The following is a 23,126-nucleotide window of genomic DNA, read 5'->3' as shown; positions in this document are numbered from 1 at the left end:
GTAGAGGGGACCCTTTCTCCTGGGTCTGGGGAACCCTGGCCTGCCCTGTGTGGGCCATACTCAAAGGCAAGAGCAGCTGAGCAAGGCCTGGGAGGAGAGGCAGCCTTCACCCAAGCCTGCCAGGACTTGAACCCTGCCCAGCTCCTTTCAAGCCCCAGGTTAAGGGCAGAACCTTATCCTCACCTCTCCCCAGACGCCCACCCCCATGGCTGCAACCATGTGCATGATCAGTGTCTGAACAGGGACACTTTGAAAGCGGTGGGGTCATGGTGTGTAATGTATATGCCGTCCCCTAGCACACCCAGGCTCAGTCCCAGCAAATGGACACATGTGATCTCTCTAGCTAGGAATTTCCCACCCCAGCCACAGGCTCCTAGGATTGCCTGAACATCCTGAGAGGTCAGTCCCCAGCAGGCTGGCAGCTGGCTCATTTTACAAACTCATAACCTTTTTAGGTCATTTATGCAAAGTCATTACCTTCTCAAGGTCATTCCTTGAGTGGCGGAGAACTTGGTGCTGACAACATCATGGCATTTACCTGTCCCTCTTCCTCACTCAAATGTTCCCATTTCATTTTCACCCCAAGGAAAGGAGTACTAAGGACCACCACTGGCCTAGAAGGTCCATGAAGCCTGGCTCTGTCCCTGGTGTCATGCACTAGCTCTGGAACCTTGAGTAGGGACTTAACTCTCTCTTTCAGTTTCCTCATCTGTAAATAGGAGGACTAACACCTGCCTTTCCAGGCTGGGAAAATAAGTCTCTGCCAGGACCTGGCATATTTTAGATGCTCAATAAATATGGACAGATTAGATATTTGGATAAATATCTGCTAATGGTGGATGCCAACAACCCACAGTCAGCCAATACATGTTAACTGAGCACCTACGATGTGCCAGGCCCTGCGCTAGCTGGTTCCCATGTCTGTGAATTCCTCCACTTCTGTAAGGGAAGTGAGATTCTTGTTCCCATTTTCCAGAAGCAGTTGCAACGCAGAGAACTTAAGTAAGTTCCCAAAGCAGATAGGGGGGATGCTGGATCCCAAGACTGGGCTGTCAAGTGTCCCTGCGCATCACCTGCCTCCTTCCTTGCTCAAGGAAGAAAAGGGAGGCCCAGAGAGGGCAGGTCACTCTCTCAAGGTCACACAGGAGACGGTGGTGGCTGAGGCCGAGGGTTTCTCTGGAAACCCCCCCCTCCCCACTGGCGCGGGCCCCTCCAATTCACAGCTCTGCGTGCGGGGGCGCCCGCATCCCCCAGCCGCCGTCGGTCGGTCAACGGGTCTATCTGGGTGTCTCGCCAGCTTCGGGCGCTGCGCAGAGAGAGGCAAGTGGTTCGCAGCGCCCGGCCGGGCGCCCCACACCCGCAGCCGTCAGACGGCAGCGCCTGCGCCCGTGCCGGTGCCCACCCCAGCCGGTGCGCGGGAGCCGCCGGGCAAAGGCGCAGCGGCCGGCGGACAGGTGGACGATTTCGCTGCCTCGCCCGCTGTGTGCACCCTGAGAAGCCAAGCCCGCAAGCCCAGCATCCGCCCTCAAAATGAAGAAGCTCCAGGGAGCTCACCTCCGCAAGGTAGGGCGCGAGGGCCGGGCGCACCTGAGCCGGGGCTGCGGGCCCGCCCGCCTGGCGGCCGCGGAGGCAAGATGGGGTGGGAGGGGTCCTGGCCGCGCAGGGCTCCGCCGGCCCCGCCGAGCCGGACCCTAGGGAGGGGCGGGGTCGGCCCTGGCACGGGGGAGGGAGGGGGCTGGGACGCACGGGGCCGGGGCCGCGCGAACAGGTGGCTGCAGCCCCGGGATGCGCCGGGGAGCGTGCAGCCGGGGCCACACGTCCGCCTCTCCCCTGCCCCGCGCCCGCCTCCGCTGATTGCAGGGTGGCGGACCCTAGAAGCCGAGCCAGCCCGGAGCGGGACTGGTTTCGGGGTGGGGGATCAACCTGGCGCGTGTCTTGGTACTCCCCTGGAGCAGCCTCTGCCAGCCTCCAGCAGCCCCACTTCTTTCCTGCCTGCTCCTGCCCTTGGGCCACCACCTGCCTCCTCCCTGTCCCCCTGCCTCTTCCTGGCAGCTTTACGTTCCCCCGTGAGACCGCAGGCTGTCCCTCTGTCAGGCTGAAGGGAAACAGAGGCAGGAAGCGGGAATCGGAGGCCCAAGAGGATGGGCAGTGGAGGTGGAGGGTGGGAGCTGGGGTGGGGACCGAGGCCACAGGCTTCAGCCCCTCCCCACCTTTCTGGGTGGGGATGGGCCTCCCAGCCAAGTTTTATGGGTGTGGGGAGGGGAAGCACTGGGGGAGGCTTTCGGGCTTTGGAGTTAATAGTTCCAGCCCTAGCCAAGGAGTCGGAATCCCTGGTTACTATTACTGCAGCTGCCACTTGCCTTGTGACTTTGGACTACTCCATTCTCTAAGCTGGGCCTTCCCCGGTACAGAGACACTAAAGCCCTCCCTTCCCCTGTGTGAGGTGGGGACACAGGGCACTGTGGGCATAAGGGGAAGTGAATGGGAGGAGACATCAGGGGGCTTGTCTCCTCCCCACACCTACTGCCCAACTGCATTCATTCAGGGGCTCTGCCCTGGGCGGCCAGACTCAGAACCTCAGCAGTAGGTGGGTCTTTTTAATTGACCAACCTGAGTGACTTCTTGGGGCCTATTGTGAGTCATTTGGAACCTATACCCATTGTTTTTCACTCTCCTTTCCACAAGAGCCCTTACCCCTCTCTGCCTGTGGCCACACATTATGTAAACAGCCATGTGCCATGAAGTCTTTCTGGGAGCTTAGCTAACCTTATTTCATTCAATCATCCAATGATTCCTGAAATGAGGTCTTATCATCCCCATTTTACAGAAAAGACAACTGAGGCCCAGAGAGATGAGGCTTATTGCTTACCTGGCAGGAGGCTAAGCAACCTAGAACCAATAGGGCAGTTCTGGGGCCACCTTCTCTCAGGGTCCCTTTTGGTCTTGAACAGAAGAGAGCAGGGAATAAGAAAATGCTAGAATCAGCACCAGCATCTTTCAGAGATGAGCACTGGACTGGGAGTCAGAGGACATGGGTCCTAGTCTTGCTCTGCCTTTAACTTAAATATTTGACCTTGGGCTCATCACTTCCCTTCCCTGAAACTTGGTTTCCTCCCCTATACAACAATGAACTTGGACTTCAGATTCCTATTGTCTATCTCTGTCCTGAAGAAGGGAGGACAGCCATGGCTTGGGCAGTCCAGCCTCTCCCAGCCCCTGCAGTGGGACCTACATTTGCTGATCCCTAAAAGAGAGGGCGGAGGTCTGACAACGCAGGCTTGCATTTCTGCATGACCTTGGGGTGGGGGTGGGGGGTTCAAGATTGAGAGTGCCCACATAGGTGGAAGTGTGAAGTGACTCTTGTAGCTTCTGACCCTGCCCCATTTTTTGGTTCCTATCCTCTGTCTCCCAACCAGTCCCAACCTCCTGGGATTCACCCCACAGTGAGGCAGGGGGCTGCAGGTGGGCTCCTGATTGGCTCAGCTTTGAAGGACCCCATCTCCTGGCCCTGGAGCAGGAACAAGCTTCCCTCTGATTGGGGGAGGAGGGGGACGAGCTGTCAGCATCCTGCTCTTGGAACTCCTGTCTCCATGGAAACAGAGCTGGAACTGCTCTGTGAGCATGGAAAGGGCAGCTTCTCTGGAGGGATCAGAGGAGTCTCATTATCAGGACCTCCTGTCAGCTGGCCTGAATGGGGCAGGGGGTCTCAGGTGATAGGCCTGCCTACTGGCTGCTACAGCCTCACTCCCGGAGCCCACCTGGGAGTGAGAGGTTCTAGAAGACTGGTGCTCCCCCAGCCCGAGAGGCGGCCTTAGGGAAAGGGAGGGTTTCATGTGCATGTGGGAACTGCCACCCTCACCTCAGCCTGTCCCGGACCACAGCTAAGGAACCGCCGATCCAGCAACCCTTGGAGAATGATATTTTAAAAGCATCTTTGTCATTGTCATGGTCACCATCACCTTTAATCATGCTAGGCTGTGCTGATCACCAGGCCCAGCCTCAGACAAGATCACTACTACTATGGTCACCACTGTCACTGAGAGTCAGCCCAAGCTGTTATCCCAGTGTTGCCACCACCTGATGCACGGCCCAATTTTGTCACTGCAGCCAGACACCCCTGGTCCTGCTGCTCTCATGACATCTCTACTTTTCTGTCACCATTTTTTTTTTTTTTTGGTGGTGCTAGGAATGGAACCCAGGGCCTCACACCTGTTATGCCAGCTGTCTGCCACTGAACCACACGCCCCAGTCCTCCTTGCATCATCTTGACCCCAGCGATGATGACATGACCAATACCCATAAAGCCTCCCCTGTCACCACCTGCTTGGCATGGACAATCTTAGAATAAGAAACCGGTCTGACCATAGCAAGTACTGAGCCCCTGGGCTGGGCTCCGATCTGGCCTGCAGATTTTATAAGTGGCTCCAGCAAAATCTCTGGTGAATCTTGCCATGGACCATCAGAACTGAGACTGTCTAGACTCACGATTCCCCATGTACATCCTAGCATGCTGCTTTTTGAAACTATTTTTCTGAAATAGAATTTGGAACTACTTCATTCTAGTCCCTATTTGGGAGTCATTATGCACGTTGACTTGTTAAAGTTCCTGTAGCAAAGAAACATGTCCTGTTTTGTGTTAACCCCAGTTTTCCTCAAACCGCTTTGGTTCAAGAACGCTTTTTCCACAGAATATCTATAACATCCCAAGGGACATGTTTCTGAAAATGCTGATCCATCTAATGCCCTCATTGTCCAGAGGGGAAACAGTGGCTCAGAAGGCTTCTGAAGTCTCGCACTGTATTAGCACAGATTTTGGACTAGAATTACAGTCCCCTGACTCTGCTTTTCCTCCAAAGCATGGCTCAGCAGGAGGTGAGGGCTCCTTTTACTTATCTGAAGACCTTGACATTGCTCACCAATAGGCCTGGTACCAACACAGCTGTACATTGCAAAGGCAGGCAGGATGTGGCTGCCCTTTCTCCTGACCATTCCTGGGTCTCTGGCTGAGAACTGCTCTTAGAATTTTAGATGGTCACCCTGGCACTGTTGGACTTCCCTGTAGGTGCTTACCACCATGGCACTTTGCATGACTTGAGTCCAGGATCCCAAGTGGCTGGAGGCGGGCCACCTCTCCCAGCCCAGCTAGAAGGGAGAATGCCCAGTGGACTTCTCCACCCACTTGGAGTCATGGAAGGGGATGTCAGAGACAGCTGGCCTCTGTTCTCCTCTGCTCTTATCTGCTCTTGTGACAGCAAGATTGCAACTTTCTGAGACAGATCAGGGCTTAAGTAGCTTTTTCCTTCCCAAGAGCCAAAATCCACAGTCCTCAGTAAGCCCCCTTGAACCATAGGGCATAAGTCTAGTCCCTCCCTTAAGGAGCCCACATCCCACCAAGTCCCACCTTCCGGTGTTCAGGGCTCCCAGCTTCTTCCCTTTGTCCCCCTATAACCTCTTTTCCCGAATACCCTTCCATCTGGCCATCTGCCCTCTGGACATGCTCCACACGTCTGTGTCTGTCTTAGTCAAGTGCCTAGAAAGGAAACAAACTCCAGTATAGTGAGGAAAGACAAGGCCCTTAATCCCGGGAAACTCAGGGCTCAGGACCTAGTTCTTTCTCTAGCCAACCAGGGAAAGACCTTCAGCCTCAGTTTTTCTCATGTTTGGAATGACCCTTAGTTGAGTACTCAACTCAGAGTTGTTTTAAGAAAGAAAACAGGTGATATGAGTAAAATGTTTAGTGCAGTGCCCAGTAGTTGGTGACCATTAGTAAGACCATCACTTCCACCATCACCACCATCAGCATCACCTCCACCATCACTATCAGCATCACTACCATCATTTCCACCATCACCACCTCCACAACCATCACCACCTCCACCACCACCATTACCATTACCTCTACCATCACCACCTCCATCACCATCACCACCATCAGCATCACCTCCACCATCACTATCAGCATCACTACCATCATTTCCACCATCACCACCTCCATCACCATCACCACCTCCACCTCAACCTCCACCACCACCACCATAATCACCAGTGGTGGCAGCAGCAACATCAAAATAAAACCAAGGCCATCTCTTGATTTGACCTCTGTTAGCTAAGACAGGACCAGGTAGTATTCTTAGTGTCGCAAGCCACCCTGCCAGGCCACGAGGCCCTCCTGCATGTGACCACGTGAGTCCACACAGAGCACTGGGTTGTGTGATGGTAGAGTGTCTTTCCATTCTGCCTGCTCAAGTCTACACTCTTGTCATGGGGTCACAGCTCTAGCCTGGCCTCACTCTTGCTTTCTACTTTGGTCTTACTGGCAGCCCATCACCCCAGACCTGTTGATGACCCCCAGCGACCAGGGAGATGTGGACATGGATGTGGACTTTGCTGCAGACCGGGGGAACTGGACAGGCAAGCTGGACTTCCTGCTGTCCTGCATTGGCTACTGCGTGGGCCTGGGCAACGTCTGGCGCTTCCCCTATAGAGCCTACACCAATGGAGGAGGTATGGGCCTCATGCTGTTGAGGGCTATCAGGGGTGACCGCCCAAGGCTCAGGGTAGAATGAGGTACAATGTGGTCTCAGCCACTGACTGCTGGAGACCTTGGCCTGGGAGGGGGACTTTACTCTGCCCTGTCCCTTTCCATCATCTATGTCCCTCTCTCATCCCTCCCATGCCCAGGATGGATACCCACTTTGCTGTCTTCCTGAGGCTCAGTACCCACTGGGCCTTGAATGATGGGCAGAGGGAGCTGCCTGGGCTTCCTGATAAAGGCCTGTGTCTGCCTGTAAATAATCAACCTGCTTTTGATATTCTTCCCATCCCTTCCCCCTCCCCTCTCCTCCTCCAGAGTCCTTCTCTGTCAATCATTCCCCCTCTCAAATCTCCAACATTTCTTCCTCTCCTGGTTCCTTCCACTCAAAATGCAAACACAGTCTCTCCTAGATTACAAAAAAAAAAAAAAAAAAAAAAAATCCTTTCTGCCCCTGCTTCTCCATCACATTACTCTTCTAACTCTCATTAACAATAGCCAAGTTTGCGCCATTCTCCTCTGCCAGGTCCCTGGGCTAAGCGCCTGTCTTATTTAACCCTGATGACAACCCTCCCAGAGGCTGGGGATATAGCTCCATTGGTAGAGTGCTTGCCTCGCATGCAAAGGCTTTGGGTCCAATCCCCAGCACCACAAAAACAAAACAAAACAAACAAACAAAAAAACCCTTCTGGGTAGGCACCATGGAAATGATGAGGCTGTTGGGAGCTGGAGAGGCCAGACTCTTTGCCCAAGGTCCCACAGTAGCAGACCCCATAGTCCAACTCGAGACTGTTTTCTCCAGACCTAGCTCCCACTAGGTCTCTGTATTGCCAACAATCTCTGCCAGTCCTACTTTTAAAGCCAGGCTTGGTAACCCATGCCCCAAATTTCGGTGACTTAGGAGACTGAAGCCACAAGTTTGAGGCCAGCCTCAGCAACTTAGCAAGGCCCTAAGCAATTTAGTAAGACCCTGTCTTGGAAAAAAATAAAAAATAAAAAGCATTGGGTATAGGGCTCAGTGGTTAAGCACCCCTAGTTTAATCCCCAATACCAAAAAAAGAAAGTTTTTTGATATAAAATGAGAAAAATTCACATAAAACTAGATGAACAAAGCAAAGATACATTTCTGTGTCTAGGAATGTGTGCCTGGAGGGGCCTCCCAAACTCCTGGAATTCCGGCATCTGCAGTTGCCCCTCTACTCTCCTGTTTCCTGCTCTTTCTCTCTGCGTGCTGACCTCATTTTTTCCTGAGACAGGCTTCCTCCCTGTGGTTGGGGGAGCTGCGGTGGAGACATCTCTGGAATGACTCTGAAGCTCCTCGGCCAGGTTTAGCCACCCCAGAGCTTTCCAGAACTGCTCTGTCTGAATGAGTCTCTACAGCATTACAGAGAAGATCTCTGATGTCCCCGGCTTGGGAAATGTGCCCACAGTGGGGCGGGAGGGAGGGCAGAGGCGCTGGCTGGTGTGACGGCAGCTCTTCCAGAACCATATGGTGGTGGGCGGTTCTCTGAAGGAGAAAGCTGCCTATATGAGAAGAAAAGGGAAAGGATGTTGGCCCACGAAACCACAGGTGGCAGCCACGAGTGTCTGAGGTGGGGTGGAGGAGAGGGGACTGGAGGACTGGGGCCAGATTCTGCAGAGCATTGACTTCTGCCGTGAAGAGTTCACACTTATTCTATATAAAATCCCTTCATCCCCTGGTTCATTCTCAAGTGTCTGCTCCCGTCAGCCCTGTTCCGGGCACCGGGTGCTCTCAGTGGCCTGGGATGAAGAGACAACAGCCCTGCGAGTGCACAGTCCCAATGCACGGGAGCAGTGCTGCGTGCACCAGCCGGTGGTGTCTGACCACGGGGGCGTTGTGGGTGGCTAGAGCTGGGCACGGGGGGCACTGACCCACAGAGCCCCTCCAACCTTCCTCCTTGCAGGTGCCTTCCTGGTGCCCTACTTCCTCATGCTGGCCATCTGCGGCATCCCCCTCTTCTTCCTGGAGCTCTCCCTTGGTCAGTTCTCCAGCCTGGGACCCCTGGCCGTCTGGAAAATCAGCCCCCTCTTCAAAGGTGAGGCCTCCATGGTCCCTGGGCTGGGCCTCTGGAGGCGGGGAGGTTGCTCTACTGCACCCACTAAGCTCCAGGCAGGGGGACGTGAAGCCCTGGGCAGTGACAGGTTCCCAGAGGGCCACTGCGCCTGGCTGCAGAGTTCTGCAGAGGGCGAGGCCCAGCGACCCAGCGGCCCCCCTCTGCCCCGCAGGTGCGGGCGCGGCCATGCTGCTCATCGTGGGCCTGGTGGCCATCTACTACAACATGATCATCGCCTACGTCCTCTTCTACCTCTTCGCCTCCCTCACCAGCACCCTGCCCTGGGAGCACTGCGGCAACTGGTGGAACACAGGCCGCTGCCTGGAGCACCGGGGCGCCAAGGAGGGCAACGGGGCGCTGCCCCTCAACCTCACCAGCACCGTCAGCCCCAGCGAGGAGTACTGGAGGTCAGGCAGCCCCGCCTGGCCACGGGCCCAGGGTCCCCTACACCGTGCAGGGCAGCCGAAGAGAGGGTGGGGACACAGCAGCACCCCCAAGGGGCTCAGTGTCATCTCAAAGGCAGAGTCCAGGTGCTAGGGTGGGAGGACTCTGGCCTCTAATGCCAGCCCTTCACCTGCCGGCTGTGTCACCTGGAGCAATCTGCTTGGTGCCCGTCGCTTTGTCTTTAGAATGAAGGCAATGATAGTAGGTATTTCCGAGGCCGTTGCATGTAAATCAGGCAGTCCAGTGTGGTGGGTAGTAAAGGCTCAGTAAAAGCTCGCTGGTGATAATGATGGTGTTGGTGATGACAGTAACAGTGACACTCTGGAGTCTGTTTCCTCCTTTGTGACAGTGATAATAGGATGCTAACCACTCATGTACTCATTCATTTTTAATAAGTATTTATTGGGCACCTGTTACATCAAAGGGCAAAAAGCATACACAGTAAAGAGCATGTCAGATTAGTCGTAGAGGAGAGTTGGGTCTATAATGGAGCAGGACAGCTGTGAGATTCAAACAAGGAAATGGCGTAAAGCCATCAGCACAGGGCCAGGCACATTGTGAGCCCTGGGAGCCGTGGCCATCAGAAGGACATCGCTGCTTATCAGCCTGTCCCAGTGCCCCATTTTATAGCCGAGGAAGCAAGGCCCAGAGGCTTGCTCAATAATTAATGGCAGAGGCAGTATTGACACTCAGTACTTCTGATTCCTAATCTCGTGGAACATTCTAGAGTAGCCTGATCTCTGGGTAGGGGCCATTGGCTGGCCAGAGGTACCCCCATCCCTGCCTCTGCATGGAGCTGCTTTTAGGAATTTCTCCCAAATGGGCCTCATATCTTAAAATATGTCAGTCCCTAACATGGTCCATCTCTCTGTTCCATTTCGAGGCCTCCCAAAGTTCTGTGCCTGCTGAAGAGTGTTTCTGACCCGTAGGAAAGGACAAGCCAAAGAACTTGATGTGTCTCTGGAAGCTGCCAGGGGTCTCCATGGCAATGCCACGGCCCACTGTATCAGATGGGTGGGGGCGGGAGGCGGATGGCACTGAAGGGGGTTTAGTAAAAGGGCTCCACAGAGGGTCAGGGAATCCACAAGGAAACGTGGGGCACATGGAACAGGTGGACACCTGCCCGCCCTGAACTAAGGAGGCGAGGGGAGGGAATCAAGGGAAAAGGAGCCTTGGACGAGGGCTGCCCAGCAAGAACCATGGCTCAGAGGGACATAGGCACAGCTGGACTCTTGGATGGCACATGGTCATGTGCAAGTGTGTATAAACATGTGTGCAAATGTCCACACCCTCACCTCTCCACCATCAGCCTCCCGCTGTCACCTCCCCTCACCCAAACCCAAGTGGAAGTGGAAGAGGAAGGGAGCCTGATGTGGGGCCAGCAGAGGCCAGCCTCCTGGGACAGGCTGGTCAGGAAAGGATAGGGGGCTGGGAGGAGAGGCACGGGGCCTGGCACGGTGGACACAGCTTTGCCCCATGCTTGTAGAGTGTGGCAGGATGACAGAGGACGCTCTTTGTCTCCACAGCCGCTATGTCCTGCACATCCAGGGCAGCCAGGGCATCGGCAGTCCTGGGGAGATCCGCTGGAACCTCTGCCTCTGCCTGCTGCTGGCCTGGGTCATCGTCTTCCTCTGTATCCTCAAGGGTGTGAAGTCCTCGGGCAAGGTGAAGCCCGGGAGACCAGAGACCTGGGGGCAGGGCAGAGGTTCCCAGAGGCTGGGGAAAGGACAGGCTTCCCTGGGAAGAGGGGAGGGGTAGGTGTTGAGATGGGGACATTGCTGATGACAGATGGGAAGTGAGAGGGATCAGGGGAAGGCCACTTTGCCAGACCAGAAGCCTGCTGAGGGCAGCATCCACAGGGTTTTCAAGTTGACATCCTTACCCTGGGTTTGGCACTTTGGAGGGGCCCAGCAAGTTTGTTGAGTGCTCAGAGGGTGGGTATATGAATCAGGGCTCTTGGAGATGCCTGTGACCTGACCCCAGATGTTACACTCAGTTGGAGTCCAGAGGGTGTGCTTCAGGCACAGTTGGGTCCAGGGGTTTCACGAATATTTTCAGTAATTGGCTTTTCTGGTCTCCCAGCAATGCATTGCCCTGTGTGGTCTTCCTTTAGGCTTCAGGCTTTGTTCCTGAGGTTGCCCCAGCAGCTCTAGACTTAGACTTGACCTTCTCGGTGAACATTTCACCTTTTCCTCAGTATCTTGTAGAATTTAGTCTTGCTGGGTAGGCTGGGCTGTGCCCCAGTCCCTGAGCAGATCTCTGTGGCTGGGAGAGTGAGGTGCCTGTGCTGAGGATGGAGTCCACCCCACTAGTGCAAGTTGGGGTACCGTTACCTGAAGAAGGCAAACTAGATGCTGAGGGGACAAAGCCACAGGAGTCCACTGTAGGGAATGGAGGGGCAAGGAAGCCATTTTCGAAGAACTTGGAAACCTTCTGCCGCTCACTTGGTCATTTGTAAATTACAACTTGTCTCTCTGCTAAGTGCTGAGGGGTGCTGACCCCAAGAAACAGAGCTAATAAAAGAAGACAGGGCAGGAAGCATATAGAAAGAGAGGAGGGGTGCTGAAGGTCACAGCCAAGGCAGGGAGGGATGCTCTCTCACAGGGTTCAAGAAAGAAGTGGTTGGAGGGCTGGGAGAGGGAAGAGGAAGGGCAGAGGGGAGTTTGGGGGTGATGACCTCACAGAGCGGGTTTGCAGGGGCAAGGTGAAGTCCGGGAGAAGTCCGGGCACAGGCCAGGGTGAGCCGGCCACTCACCAGTGATGCTGGCCTGGACCAGGGGCAATAGTGGAGATGGACCTGGGGTGCACTTGGGGAGCAGGGTGACAGCACTTAGTTGATGGTTAGATGGAGGGTGGTAGGAGGGACGGAGGAGACACACACAGGACGATGGCTGGCTCCTGGCTTGTGCCACCTGAAGGTAGGGAAGGAGAGTGTCTCTGATGAGGATCTCAGGAAGAGGAGGGGTTGGGGGGTCCCCCACCTTCAGCTTCCCACTGGTCACTTCTCAGGTGGTGTATTTCACGGCCACATTCCCCTACCTCATCCTGCTCATGCTGCTGGTCCGCGGAGTGACCCTCCCTGGGGCCTGGAAGGGCATCCAGTTCTATCTCACCCCCCAGTTCCACCACCTGTTGTCTTCCAAGGTGAGGTTCTCGGGGCGGGATGCAGAGCAAGGGGTTGGACCTGAATGGAGGAGCGGAAAGAGGGCTCCGGGAGTGGGGGAACCAAAGGCAGGAGACCTCCAAGTGGGGAGCTCCCAGCAGCAGGCACTGGGGCTGGTCTTTCCTATGTACTCGTGTCATTTATCATTCTTTAAAAAATCCTTTGAAGTAGACATTATTCTCCCCATTGTATGGATGAGGAAACTGGGGTCCACAGAATTAGTGACAAGCTTAAAGTGACATAGATAGAGAGTGACAGTGGGAATCTCAGCCCAGATCTGATGAACTCCATACAAGGAAGGCATTAGGAATAATGACAAGAACAACAGGGTACCAGCAGCTAACATTTATTATTTATTGGCCATGACAGTGCCTGACTGTGCCCTGGCATTGAGCTCTGGAGCAGTGGTGCAGTCCTTCCTGCCCTGGGATCAGCAATTCAGGGTGACGATGTGGCTTCCTGGGGCTAAACAGCTACTAATTGGGGAAGCTGGGACTCAGTGCAGGTCCCTCTGACTCTAGGCAGGAAGTCAAGGGTTACCTGGGCTTATTGTCAGATGAATCCACTGCAAACTACGTTAGGTGCTCCTTCCTTTACAACTGAACCAAGCTTAGAGGTGAGCTATATGCTAGGTGGGAAACCGAGGCCCCGAGAGGGGAAAGAAGCCCCGCACACCCCACAGTGGAAGTCGGAGCAGGGTCTTTCCTGGCCCATGTCGTGGGGCTGGCTCTTCCCCATGCCTGTCCCCCAGCCCAGCCCCGTCCCTTGCTTCTCTTCCTGGGCCTCTGCACACCGCTGTAAACCAGCCCCTTCTCTCTGCCCTTCACCTCTGTCCTTCGCCCACACAGGTGTGGATCGAAGCTGCTCTTCAGATATTCTACTCCCTTGGTGTGGGCTTCGGGGGTCTCCTCACCTTTGCCTCCTACAACACATTTCACCAGAACATCTATAGGTCAGTGCCTGCAGTTTCCCCGCAGCCTGGGGTCAAAGCAGGAAGGAGAGTGGCGGGCCAGGGAGGGCCTCAGGGGTAGAGGGTGTGGCCGGCTCACCCTGGCCTGTGCCCGGACTTCTCCTGGCAGAGACACCTTCATCGTCACTCTGGGCAATGCCATCACCAGCATCCTGGCTGGCTTCGCCATCTTCTCCGTGCTGGGCTATATGTCTCAGGAACTGGGTGTGCCTGTGGACCAAGTAGCCAAAGCAGGTGGGCAGGCTGCCAGGTGTAGTGTGAACGCACGTGTCGGCCACAGCTGGGGCTGGGCCAGGGAGCATACGTGTGGACCAGAGAGGTTGTGGATGGGTATGCTGTGTGTGTGTGTGTGTGTGCACGTTGCACAAATGTGCATGCAAATGAACATCTTTTGGTTGGTCTCTGGATGTCCAAGTGCAAAGGCATAGGTGTGCAAATGAGTGTACATTAATCTGTGTCAGGAGGTAAATGAGTTTTTGTAGGAGATTGTCTTATCTTTCCTGCCTTGTTTGTCCAGTTGAGTCATTTCCTGGGTGAGACGTCTGTGTGTAAGTGAATCAGAGTGAGGATGATCTTTTGGATCAGTGTGCGGTGCCAGTGGATATGGAAGTGTGTGTTAGTGAGATTCTTGGTACAAACAAATGTGTGTTCTAATGAGGTTTTATGTTTGGATCCTGTGTTTGTCCACCCACTCATTATCAAGACCCTCGTTCTGTCAGGTTTTTATTGAGCACCTACAATGTGTCCTAGGAGTTAAGACAGCGTTGGAAGGGTACATTCAGTGTATGTCTCTGAGTTGAGCTAAATGAGCATGCCCAAATGCGTGTGTGTGATCGTGTGTATTTGAGTGTGAATGTGGGGGCCATGGCATGCCCCAAACTGCTGACCCCGTGTGCCCTTGGCCCAGGCCCCGGCCTGGCCTTTGTGGTCTACCCACAGGCCATGACCATGCTGCCCCTGTCCCCCTTCTGGTCCTTCCTCTTCTTCTTCATGCTTCTGACCCTCGGCTTGGACAGCCAGGTGAGCCTGGTGCCTGGGCTGGGCTGGGGTGTGGGTGGGGGAGGCAGAACCCTGACCCCAGCCTGCCGCCCCCACCGTCCAGTTCGCCTTTCTGGAGACCATCGTGACAGCTGTGACGGACGAGTTCCCGTACTACCTGCGGCCCAAGAAAGCTGTGTTCTCAGGCCTCATCTGTGTGGCCATGTACCTGATGGGGCTGATCCTCACCACCGACGTGAGTAGGACCGCAGGGAGGATGGCGGGAGCTGGGCTCTGGTACCTGTGGCCTGGAGGAGTGGTCACTGAGCCGCCTATGAATCCCCCTTTTGAAGGAAGCTGTCCCTCCCAGGCCCGGTCTCCCCAGGGAGGTCGCTTGGCCTGTTGATGGAAAGTCCTAGTCTGAATGGCCTGGGTCACGCTTCACTCCTGCTTGAGTGACCTCAGTTGACTTCACCTCCCTCAGCCTGTTTCTCCTAACTGGTAAAAGGGGGTTCTACAGAGCAGGGAGGCTCCCTGAGGTGCTGCTGGTACAGGGCTGGGCAGGTGGACGGCGTCACACGGCGTCACAGGGCTCCCCTGGCAGCCTCTTGCCCACTCCTGCCAGGACAGGCAGCTGCAGCGGAGAGCGAGGCTGGGCTGGAGGGGACCCTAGAGCTGTGCCTTGTGTTCCAGGGAGGCATGTACTGGCTGGTCCTTCTGGATGACTACAGTGCCAGCTTTGGACTGATGGTGGTCGTGATCACCACGTGCCTCGCCGTCACCCGGGTGTATGGTGAGAAGGCGGGGGAGGCAGAGTCCAGGCTCCCTGAGGTGGGAGAATAATGGAGTCTACCTGGGGCCCCTATTGCCTGGGTCCCTGGCCCCAAAGGCCAGGACTTCCGGTGGGGATTTGGGGTGGAGGAGGGGCTCTGGCAGTCTCGGGCTACGGGTAGGGCCATTCCTCCTCCTGCCCTCCCCCTGTATGCAGGCATCCAGAGGTTCTGCCGAGACATCCACATGATGCTGGGCTTCAAGCCGGGCCTCTACTTCAGGGCCTGTTGGCTGTTCCTGTCCCCAGCCACACTCCTGGTAACCACGGGTGGGTGGGGGGTGGGTTGGTGGCTGGGGCCCCCAGGCTGAGCACGTGGGTCCCCTCTGTGAACTCAGTCTGGTAGGGCCACCCTGGCCCACAGTGGAGTCTATGGCAGGGCTGCAGGGTGGGCATGAGGATCCTGACCTTGCTCCTCCTGCAAGGCCCCCAACTTTCATAGCTCAGCTGAGCTGAGCTCAACAGTTCTTTGGCAAAATGGGTGGGACTTTCCCAGGCCCAAGGGCCTCAGGGCTGGGGCCTTGGCACTGTGCTTTCTTGGTCTTTTCTTGGTCTTGCTTTCTTGTGCTTCAGAACTGGGCAGTCCCAGGCCTTAGTGTTGGTCAGCTTGGAGCTGGGCTAGCCCCAACCTTGCAAAGGCTTCAGAGATGGACCATCTTAGGATCTGGTATAACTTAGGATACTGCATGGCTTTGGGCTAAGCTCTCTCAGGTCTTGGGATGGTCCTGGGCTGGCCTATTTCAGGCTTTAAGGTAGCTCAGACTGGGTCATCACAAGCCCTGGGGCCCACCTGAGGCCCCTGTGATGCTGGAGGTCACCCACCCTGCAGGCCCTGCTGGTGTATAGCATCGTCAAGTACCAGCCCTCAGAGTATGGCAGCTACCGCTTCCCCGCCTGGGCCGAGCTGCTGGGCATCCTCATGGGCCTGCTGTCCTGCCTCATGATCCCAGCTGGCATGCTAGTGGCTGTGCTTCGAGAGGAGGGCTCTCTCTGGGAGGTGAGTCTGCACCACCCTGTCCACCTTCAGCCTTTCTGACCTGTGCCCTGCCCTGGGCCTTCCACTAGAACAGAAAACACTGGCCCCCACACCGTATCCAGGGACCCACATGAACTGGGCAGATTCAGGGGCTCAAGTTCTGCTCGTGGCTCCTCACAACAAGAGGGGCCTTGGAGGACGGAACTGGACCAGTCCAAGTCCAAGGTCCCCCCATGAGTGGAACAGAGAACGGGGCTTAAACTCAGGTGGCCAGCCCAAGTTTTTATGTGGAATTCAGTCAAAAGACCACTGAGAGACTCCAGAGGGTGGGCTGTCACCTTCTCCTGTGCCCAAGAGTCCTGCTGTATCTCATAGGTGGCCAGGGATAGAATGATGGTGTGAGGACTATGGACAGGGCTTTGTGGAGAGACCTAGAAAACAGAGAGAGTACAAGCTGTTGGGCACAGGGGTCAACTGGCCTTGAAAGAGGGAAATAGTGACCTGCTATGGGCCAGCAGGTGAGCTGTTTGACCACAGTAGATTCTGCCCCGCTCTGAGCATCAGGGCACCATCTATGCACTGAGCCCTTCACTTCTGAGGCTGTGGGCTCAGAGTCTCTGGTGGCCAGAGGCTGACATCATGAATTAAGCTTGGAGGGAGCCTGAGACCAGACAGAGCCTGGAGACCACCCTCCCAACACCCATCCTACCCCCTCCCTAACCTTGTCCTATAGCAATAGAGCCAGCTGGTCCTGTCCCATGAGAGCTAATGGTTAAATATTCAGGGATGATGTACCTGTTGTTAAACCATTAATAGCCTGGATTCCATAGAGGTGGACAATCAGCTACAAAGCAGGCCTTCCATTCCCTCCCGCTCCCCCTCCACCTTCCCTCTCCCTGGGGCCAGTTTACCAGCACAAGACTGCCCCCTGCCACCCTACGACCTTCCGCTGCCCTCAGCTCACCTCCATATCTCTACCTGGAGGAAGGTGCATGCCCTCCACCCCTCAGCAGCAGACGGGTTGTGGCCGCACACCTCAGACCATAGGGGCTCTGCTTCCAATTGCTGTGTGACATGAGCAAATCCTTCCCTTCTCTGAACCTTAGAACCCTCCTCTCCACCACCTTGCTACTAAAGGGGTGGTCTGCAGGGAGTCTGCACAGGGAGGCTGCTCGGGTGCCGGCTTTAGCTCCCCGGAAGCCCAGGGTCCTTAACCCTGCTGATGGGCCCCTGGCAACACTGGGCTCCCTGCAGCCACCACCTCCCGCCCTCCCTGCTGCAGAAGCTGCCCACAAACCCAGTGGAGCATGCGTCCTGCTGGGGCTCCCTGGGAGGGACGGTCAGCACTGCAGAGGAGCCGCTGCCTAGCTCAAGAGTGCTGTCTTCAGAGACCAGGGCTTCCAGCATGGACTCCTTAGGATCAGAATCCTAATTCTGCCATTTGCCCACAGCAAGAATGATCCTAAGCAAGTTACTGCACTTCTCTGAACCTCAGTTTCTCCAGCTTTAAATAAGGACCGCAATAGCTACTCTGTGAGCCCATGGTAGTCAGCATTGTGGGGGCAGAAAAGCAGAATATTCAAAACATGTAGGATGGCGTCAGATTGCCTGGGTTCAAATCCAGGCAACTTAACTGATCTCTCTGAGCATTAACTTTCAGACACATCTATGTGGGTGAAGGGTAAGTATCCCCTCTCAAGAAGATACTGTAAAGATTAAATAAGCTAACTCTTAGCTGGAATATGCCAAATGCTCAATGATAGACCAGGAGTTCCCACAGAGGGTGATTTTGCCCTCAGAGGGCACTTGGCAACATCTGAAGACATTGTCAGTTGAGATGGAGGGGATAAAGGGGACAAGGCCATGCTACTATCGTCAAGCGGGCAGACACCAGTGATGCTGCTAAACATCCTTCCAGGCACTGGGCAGCCCCACCATAGCCCTGGAATTCTCCAGACCAAAATGTCAGTAGCGTTAAGCTGGAGGAACTTGGTCTGGGCACTGGAGTTCAGCTGGGAACATATGTAAATCCCTGCTCTCAAGGTGCCTGTGTTCTAAGGTGGGAGACGAGGCAGGCAGTAAACACACCCTGTAGTAGTAAGTGCTATACTTAAAACAAACACAAAACAAAAATCAGAAACCAGAGTTTCAGGAATAGCCAGGGTGTTCAGAGAGAACTGGGGAAATGGACACAGTGATCCATGTAGGTGTTTAGGGGGAGAGCATTCTAGGGCGATGGGGGTAAAGCCCTGGAAACTGTGAGAAGGTGGGTGCCACTGGAGCAGAGGGAGTGGAGGGAAAGTGGCAGGCACCAAGGTCAGGAAGGTTCATGGGACAGGAGACAGAGCCCATGGTAAACACTTTGGCTGTCATTCAAAGTGAGAGGAGAAGCCATTGCAGGTTTCTGAGCAGCAGGGTTCCTGCCTCTCAGTAAGTGTCACCGTGCTGGGAAAGTCAAGTGTGCAAGACCCTGGGCCAAGAGCATTACACACAGTATCTCCCCCAGGACCTGCAGCCTGTGGCTTCCCTTACGGTCAGCGGCCTCCCTTTCCCTGAGGGAGTGGGGCTTTCCTCCCCGGCAGGGCAGGCAGAGGGCTCTGGGAAAGGGGTCCGGGAAGGAGGAACTCTGGAATGTCCAGGCTTAGTCATCATCTCAGCAGCACCCTCCTCCCGTGGAAGCAGGGGCTCGGAGAGGGAACGGTTAGAGTCAGGGCGGAGAGAGGCCCGAGGGCCAGCTGTCACCCCCACCTTGTTTCTCCTGTCTCATGGCTTTTTCCTAAAACCTCCAGTTCCTTTGGATTCAGCATTTAAAGGAAGGGACCCGGAGGGGACCTCTCCTGGATCCACCTTGGGATGCTCAGGAGAGGACCCTGCCCCGTGATCATAGCAGCCAAATTCTGCATAGCCTTGCCCTGTCCCCAGCACTCTGCCAAATGCGTCATCTCAAAGCCCTCACAATGACCCTGTGAGAGCTCCTGACTCCCAAGTTACAGACGGAACCTGCAGGCTACCCAGCTTGTAAGCGGCAGAGCAGGGTTCTCATTCAGACATGGAACCACTCCTTTGGGGAAGTAGTAGAGCGCCCCCTCCACCTGGGGTTGTTGCAAGGACTCAACCAGGTGACTGGTCAGGCCTTTGCTGGCTGCCTGGCCGCAGAAAGCACTCAGCATCCGCTGGTGTCTCTATGGCTGTCTCTGCTCTGTCACAGAGGCTCCAGCAGGCCAGCCGGCCAGCCATGGACTGGGGCCCGTCGCTGGAGGAGAACCGGACAGGCATGTACGTGGCCACGCTGGCTGGGAGCCAGTCACCCAAACCATTGATGGTGCACATGCGCAAGTACGGGGGCATCACCAGCTTCGAGAACACGGCCATCGAGGTGGACCGAGAGATTGCCGAGGAGGAGGAGTCCATGATGTGAGGCAGAAGGCAGGCAGACGGGAGGCCCTGTCTGGGGCCACACAGGCCCTCTATGGGGGCTGCAAGAGGCAGCCATGACTGCCGGGAATCTGAGAGGCTACGGGAGATTGCTACAGAGATGCTGGTGTCCCCAGGACAAGTTGAAGTCTCTCCTGTGACCTCTGCCTTGCCTGAACCCTCTGGCCAGCCCCCTACACACACACACACACACACACACACACACACCCACCCTTCAAAATGAGAAGACAGTTCAGCCTTCACTTTGCAGATGAACATGTGAGGCCAAGGAGGGTGGGGCCTGGCCCAAGGTCACATGGCCGAGAGGACTTGGCCCCCAGCCTCTGAACTGGTTGCTCCCTTTCTCTTGGGGCAGTGGGCACCACATTCCCATTTCATTCAGGGCCCAGATCCTCCTTTGCTCCAGAAGCTGTCCTTCCACACTTTCACACACCTGAACTTGAACCTGGGGTTCAGGGCCGCCATAAGCACTTGAAGCTCCCAAGTCGCTGGGAGTTAAAGGTCAATAAATTAAGTGAGGAGAAAGATCCCCGTGGGTTCCTGTGTGCAGGCAGGCTCCCTGAAGGGGTGGGAGCCGAGGGTCCTGGAGGAGGAGGAGGTTTGCAGAGAGGGAAAAGAAGGAGGGCCTCAGCCAGAGCTGCCTGGTGGGGCCAGGAGGAAGCTGACCTGCTGGGTTGAAAACCAAGAGAGGCCAGAGATGCTGGGGTTAGGTTCCAAGAGGGCTCAAGTCAGAGCGAAGAACAGCAAGGAGAGAGGAGAGGGACGGGTGGGGGTGGGAGGGGATTTGCATGATACAGAATATCATTTTGGACCTGTGCAGGGTTGGTTAGGGGACAGGGTAGAAGTGGGAGGCTGTGGAGGGCGGGGCGGAGGTGCTGGTGGCCTGAATTAGGACTTGGAGTGGGGGTGGGGAAAGGAAGGCTGTCAGAGAGGCCATACCTTCACCCAGTGGACCTTGTGCCCTGCGCCAGGGAGGACAAACAGCCTCTGCTGTGGAGGTAGTCTCAGGGGTCTTAGGACCCAGGGCCTCTCTCCCCTCTGCCCCATCCTGGCAGCCCCTACCATCACCTCCAGCTCCAAGCGCTGCTGGAAAATTGGTCTTGGCTGTGAATGTCAAGGGCAACCGAGGGTCTCAGAGACGGTCCCAACAGGATCATCTGGTCCTGATGCCACCCACCCTGCTCCGGGGCAGGCATGAGGGCAGAGGGCAGTCCTGGAGCTGTGGGTCCCTGAGAAATGAGATGCGCAGGCATGCTGAGCCGGTGTCCAGCACATGGCCCTCCCGGGTGCGGCAGATGTCCCCGGGGGGCTATGGCGGGCCCTCCTGCCCTGCCTCTCCTGGCATCTCCCCACCCCTCTGTGTTCTCTTGGTTGATTGTTAATAAATACCAAATGAGGTCATCCTCCTACAGTGTCTCCTTACTGCTGAGAGTGGAAGGCAGGCCGCACAGGGTGCTCCGGCTCCCACTGGACAGATGGGGAAACTGAGGCTCAGCCGCCTCCTTCCCAGCTCTCCTGGCTTCTGACTCTTGCTCTGCCCTTCTCTGTGGCAGTGGTGGGAGTGGCAGGGAGCTGAGGAAGGAAGATGAACTCTGGGCCCTTAGAAGCTACATATGTCACATATGGACAAGCTGAGGTCCTCATCGGGTGAGCCACAGACCAGGGTTCACAGGCGTCACCCTCCTCAGCTGCCTTCTTTCCCTCTGCAGCATCCCCTCTACCCTTCCTTCAGGTGAGGGCTGGATCTGGAAGACCAGGCTTGGGAGGAGCCTAGGGGGTCCCAGGGAAGAATCTCCTGGTCTGCCCACCCACCGAAGGCAGGGCCTTGCCATAGGAAAGGGCCGCAGGCCTTGCAAATGCGAGGCCCAGGTGTTTGCAAGGCTTTGATTGGGGTGGAAAGGAAGGGGCTGTGCTTGGGGGGATATTAATAAATTTCCCTTTACAAAGGGCCAGGCCCCTCCCATCTCTCTTTGTTTAGGGCTCCAGGTGGGGGAAAGAGACCAATTTGCTAATTTTTTTTAGGGGGAGGGGTACTGGGGATTGAACTCAGGGGCACTCAACCACTGACCCACATCTCCAGCCCTGTTTGTTTTGTATTTTATTTAGAGACAGGGTCTCACTGAGTTGCATAGTGTCTCACCATTGCTGAGGCTGGCTTTAAAATCTTGATCCTCCTGCTTTAGTCTCCCAAGCTGCTGGGATCATAAGCGTGCACTACCAGGCCTGGCTCCAGTTTGCTAACTCACTGAGGATGGGGAATGGCCTTCACCAGGCATTCCTCCCTCAGCCAGGGCCAGGCTCCTGGCCGGGACACTGGTGCTCATAGTTCCCAGTCTGAGGATTAAGCACTGGTCTTGGAGGCACTCCTCACCCGGGCGTGAGGTTGGAGGGTCTTGGAGACTCTGGGTCCCACCTGCTTCCCCTCCCACCTCCCCTTAGCTCCTCTCCCCTCCCCTCCCCTCCCCTCCCTCCCCTCTGTGCCATCCCAGCCCAGGGCCTAAGGTTCCTGTACTGGCCTTCCCTGGCCCCATCCTTATTCTGTCCTGCTTTTTCCATTTCCGATGCTCTCAGACAGCTCTTCCTGCCCCTCCACTCCTCTCTGCCACCCTCCCTATTTCCCAGCTGTGCCCATCCAGGTCCCATCCATCCAGGCCCTTTACTGACCCCAAAAAACCCCACCCAGGCCCTGCCCCTCCTGGGAACTGACTGGGAAAATGTCAGCTCTCTCGGGGGTAGGACCCCAGTGTAGAATTCCTAGAATGTCCTGGCAGGTGGCCATCCCAAGGGCCCAGAGGGCCAGTTAGGGAGCCCAAGCAAGAAAAGTTATTGGTATAAGTGGGAGAAGAACTGGCAACTGACCCTTAGTGGGTGTTGGAGACACAGGAGCGGGTGGGGGGACTCTGGGGCAGTAGGGAAGGCAGCAGGCCTCTATTAAGAAGTCTGGGTCTCTGCCACCAGATCTCCTGGCTTTTTTTTTAAAGTCTGGGATTTTGTAAGAAATTTCGCAATTTGAACCGTGGGCAACTCCTTTAAAAGATGGCGAGGAGCACTGCTCCATTCTACCTCCAGTCCTCTCCCGCAGGCTGACTGCTCTGCAGACTTGGGGGTGAGCAGCCCAGAGGACAGAACTTGCCCGAGGTCCCACGTGAGAATGTGCCAGGACTGTCCACCCCCACGTGGTCATCTACTTGGCTCAATCCGTTTTTGTGTCCATGGGTCCTGAAGTTGGGAGGCTGCACGCATGCCTGCCTGAGTGTGGCAGAGGGTGCTTTGGGGCCCTGCATTTTTCTCAAAGACTTTTCAAGTAAATATTTCCTTAGGTTCCAGGAAACAATGAGAGGAGACTCGACTATCTGCGGTCACTTGCAGCTTCTGATCTCAGAGTGCAAACATGGAGGGAACAAGGGAAGAGGAGGGGGAGGGGCTCCTTACCACTCCATTAGGGACAGCCAGATTCCCAAGGTCAGGCGAGGGTCAACAGACACCAGGAGTCACACTGGTTACATTAGTGTTTGGTCCTCTGCAGGCTCCACCCTCTGGGCTCCCCTCCACTACCCTAACCAGGTTCAAGTCCTCGCTATGCCCTAAGCAGGCCCACGCGATCCTGCTTCCTCCCTGACCCCATGTCTTCCCATCCACCCGCTAGAATCCTAGCCATCCTTTTAGATACCTCCTGAAGACACCTCCTCCATAAGCCTTTCTCAGTTCCCAACCAGCTGTGGAC

The 23,126-nt window shown here is 55.7% G+C and overlaps 1 protein-coding gene across 1 annotated transcript; it reads left to right on the top strand.

Moving 5' to 3' along the window:
• Positions 1-1,530: 1,530 nt before the first annotated feature.
• On the top strand, positions 1,531-19,512 carry Slc6a7 (solute carrier family 6 member 7). Its single transcript, XM_071612238.1, has 14 exons — positions 1,531-1,563; positions 6,321-6,504; positions 8,458-8,589; positions 8,780-9,014; positions 10,578-10,716; positions 12,061-12,195; positions 13,063-13,166; positions 13,294-13,418; positions 14,092-14,204; positions 14,287-14,418; positions 14,856-14,955; positions 15,151-15,251; positions 15,821-15,988; positions 19,176-19,512. The coding sequence occupies exons 1-14, from the start codon at positions 1,531-1,533 to the stop codon at positions 19,383-19,385; spliced, it is 1,911 nt and encodes a 636-aa protein (XP_071468339.1). The 3' UTR covers positions 19,386-19,512.
• The last annotated feature ends 3,614 nt before the right edge of the window (positions 19,513-23,126 follow it).

Source organism: Marmota flaviventris, chromosome 5, assembly GCF_047511675.1.
Source record: "Marmota flaviventris isolate mMarFla1 chromosome 5, mMarFla1.hap1, whole genome shotgun sequence".
NCBI lineage: Eukaryota > Metazoa > Chordata > Mammalia > Rodentia > Sciuridae > Marmota > Marmota flaviventris.
Note: the sequence above shows the minus strand (reverse complement) of the source record. Positions and strands in the feature narration are given on the sequence as shown.